Raw genomic sequence first — 3,068 nt, 5'->3', positions numbered from 1 at the left:
CAGGTATATTACCTGTGTTTTACCCGGCAGCGGTGCTCAACGCGCGTGATCCTGTGTCGCCCCGTTGCACCTGGCGCCGGGAAAGGGAAGGATCGAGTCATTCTTCACTCTTGCAGAATATTCCCAGAGGATATCCATCGCGATGCGAAGAAACTATCTATTATTTAGCGCGTTCTAAACGAACGCGACGAGTCCGCGAATGGTATTCCGATTACGATGCCGCGCGACACCTGAAAACGATATCGCTCTCCTCGGAAACGCGACGCTCGAAGATTTCTGCGTGCAGGAGATCGAAACCTGCAAATACTTTCGAGAGAGTCTTGTTGCTTACCACATTCTAAATTTTAAAGCCGGATTAAAGATCCGACCGAGTCGTTAGCTTCATTTGAGTCTCTTCAGGATTTCTTGTGAAATTTTTATTCCTACGGCTGCAATTTCCATAACAATAGTCGTCGGAGCAACGCGGATCTCATTCAGATATGTGCCGATTACCTGATTGTAATCTGCTACATTCATAAAAATTTGTTTGGGATCGGTCAGAGCAGGGTAGAAGATTAGGAAGGTCGCGAACGCGACTTAAACGAAATGAGAACAGTTTCTTCGAGGCTGTGTACCTGCCGTCCGCGAACCGCTCCTGCCTCGTCCCTGTATATAGCGAACGATCCCACCGCTATTGTGATATAAAGTCGGCGTAAACGCCAGGGAAAAGCGTAGGATTCCGCGCATTCTATACGAACTCTCGGATCGCCTCGCGATTTCACAGGGTGTCGTCGTCGTCGAGATCCAGAAGCGTCAGCTCTTTGCTTTCGTATAGATTAGCTATTTATTTTTAAAAAGGAAATGTGAAGACTCGCCACGATCGTCGCGCAGGAAAACGTGATCACGGAGAAAATGGGCATTTCATCCATCGCCATAATTAATGGATCTTCCAACATGGATCTGAAAATGTCGTAGATTTTATAGATATAGATACATCTTGAAAAGATTACACATCAATCTTTCGAAAATAGGAAAGGTTTAATAGTTTAATTACATAAAATCACGATTAACAAACTTGTCCATAATATGTTCAGCGAATATTTAAATATGGAAATCTATATAAATTTGTCTTTTAAGAATTTGTTTGCAAATTATTACCCTTTTGGGTCGAAGCTTTTTTTATCAAAGCACAATATTCAAATATGAAAGTGCAATATCCATTTGAATTATTTTATTTAAAAATATTTCGTTGTTTTTCTTCATAATTTTCATAATATTAAATACATGACATATAAGTATAAAACATATGAAACAAAATATCCAGGATATTAAAACAGGAAGATTTCCAAGCGATTAAATTATATATACTGCATATATTATATATACACGTATATTTACATATAAAATTATTACAATATAAATATTTTAAAATAAATATTATTTAACCCTAGAATCCATGTATCATTTTTTTGACCTTCTAATCCATGACTGGGGGCAATATCGACCCCACGCTTTATTTGATCGTAAAACCGGTCCTACAGAAATAAAGGGCCTTTAAACCTACATGAATTTCTTCGTTTTTTAATAACGAAGAGAATGGTATATACGGTAAATTTAATTTTACTCAAGTTTAGTTAGTGAAAAAAGCCATTTAAAGACCGAAAAATGCAGAAAATCAGCAAAAACCTCTTTTTTTAAAGTTTGCCTGGGGTCGAAATCGACCCCTCTCATGGATTCTAGGGTTAATAAACATTGAAATTTCAAAATATATATTAAGGTATATATTCACAGAATATATATTAAGGCTTGTTCTTTGTCTGCACGTACCGGTTGTGGATTGACTCGCAGTTATAACGATCCTAAAATAATTTTGACTTTTGTAGCTTCAGTCGCCGAGAAATTCAGGAAACATGTATCGGCTCTTTGTGACAATGACGGTAATCACGGTAATCATCTTCGCGTCAATCAACGCGGAGGTGTATAAGGACGTGTATAAAATTCCGTTATACAAGACAAACCCACGATTCCGTTCGGATACGGCAACCGTACCTCTGATCAATTGGAGAAATTTTCAATACTGCGGTACTATCGAAATTGGTACGCCACCGCAGACATTTAAAGTACTTATCGATACTGGTTACTCAGATCTCTGGGTACCATCCAAAGACTGCAACGTCAGCCAACCTGCTTGCTTGAAACATAATAAGTTTGATCATATAAAGTCTACCACAGATATATCACTGGGTGATGCTTATTTTAGTTACAAAGATAAGGGTATATGGCAGTCTTTATTTGCAGATGTAGTAATTATTGCTGGCCTTAAGGTTTCATCCTATCAGACATTCGGAGTAGCGCACAATTTCTCGACAAGTTTTTGGGACTCTGCACAATGCGACGGCGTTCTGGGGATGGGTTATCCAGCCTTATCTCACTTTAATAATCCTTCTGTTTTCCGAAACATGATTAATCGAGAGATGGTGTCCCAACAAATTTTTAGCTTCTATCTAAATCGAAATGTCACGGGCGTGTTCGGCGGTGAACTGATATTGGGTGGCATCGATTCTTCCCACGAGGCGAGTTTACGTTTGTGAATGTTTCCCACAAAAAATACTGGCATACATTAATTGTATTTTAAAATAGAAGGGTCGTAAGGTGTACCCTGGAAAGGCGATCCTTTCGCGTTCCATGCCTGCTTCAAAGTAGCCTCCATTTTCTGTAAATGCAATGTAACAATGTTATTTACAAAATATTGAAATTAATATTCGCTTTATACATGCTAACCGAACAAGATATAGACAATTACAATTTGTTCAGACGTTGGTTTGCCTAAGACCTTCTGCTGGCAATTCCACATCAGTTCCTGCACTTTCATTTGCTCCTCTGGCGCCATATCGTCAAAATGTTTCGAACAGTCAATCTTGTTTAAGTCAATTTTCGGTTCGTCAACTGTTAGGGCTTCCCACCATCTTTCCATAGCCTTTTCAAGATGAATCTATAAGTAACAAATAAATAAATGAATAAGTAGATACCAGACAAATACGTTTGATAACATTCCAAAAAGTTAGATTAAATATGTCTCATATATATAT

The 3,068-nt window shown here is 38.2% G+C and overlaps 2 protein-coding genes across 2 annotated transcripts in view; one reads left to right on the top strand and one right to left on the bottom strand.

Annotated features, from left to right (window-relative positions):
* The first annotated feature begins 1,707 nt into the window (after positions 1-1,707).
* On the top strand, positions 1,708-2,595 carry LOC112466229 (lysosomal aspartic protease-like). The gene has a single exon (XM_025034220.1). The coding sequence runs from the start codon at positions 1,890-1,892 to the stop codon at positions 2,568-2,570; it is 681 nt and encodes a 226-aa protein (XP_024889988.1). The 5' UTR covers positions 1,708-1,889; the 3' UTR covers positions 2,571-2,595.
* The window catches only part of LOC112466256 (nudC domain-containing protein 3), a 1,811-nt gene continuing 991 nt past the window's right edge, over positions 2,249-3,068 (bottom strand). Inside the window, exons 3-4 of the mRNA XM_025034262.1 lie at positions 2,783-2,971; positions 2,249-2,692 (exon numbers count right to left, since the gene is read on the bottom strand). Coding sequence (XP_024890030.1) covers positions 2,600-2,692; positions 2,783-2,971 — 282 coding nt within the window. The 3' untranslated portion in view covers positions 2,249-2,599. The remainder of the gene's footprint in view (positions 2,693-2,782; positions 2,972-3,068) is intronic.

The sequence above is a fragment of the Temnothorax curvispinosus genome, unplaced genomic scaffold, assembly GCF_003070985.1.
Source record: "Temnothorax curvispinosus isolate PA1 unplaced genomic scaffold, ASM307098v1 QBEX01016011.1, whole genome shotgun sequence".
NCBI lineage: Eukaryota > Metazoa > Arthropoda > Insecta > Hymenoptera > Formicidae > Temnothorax > Temnothorax curvispinosus.
This window is presented reverse-complemented; position numbering and strand designations above follow the sequence as displayed.

Coding starts and splice junctions, on each gene's coding strand:
- LOC112466229 (XM_025034220.1), top strand. CDS start 1,890: ATGTATCGGCTCTTTGTGACAATGACGGTAATCACGGTAATCATCTTC.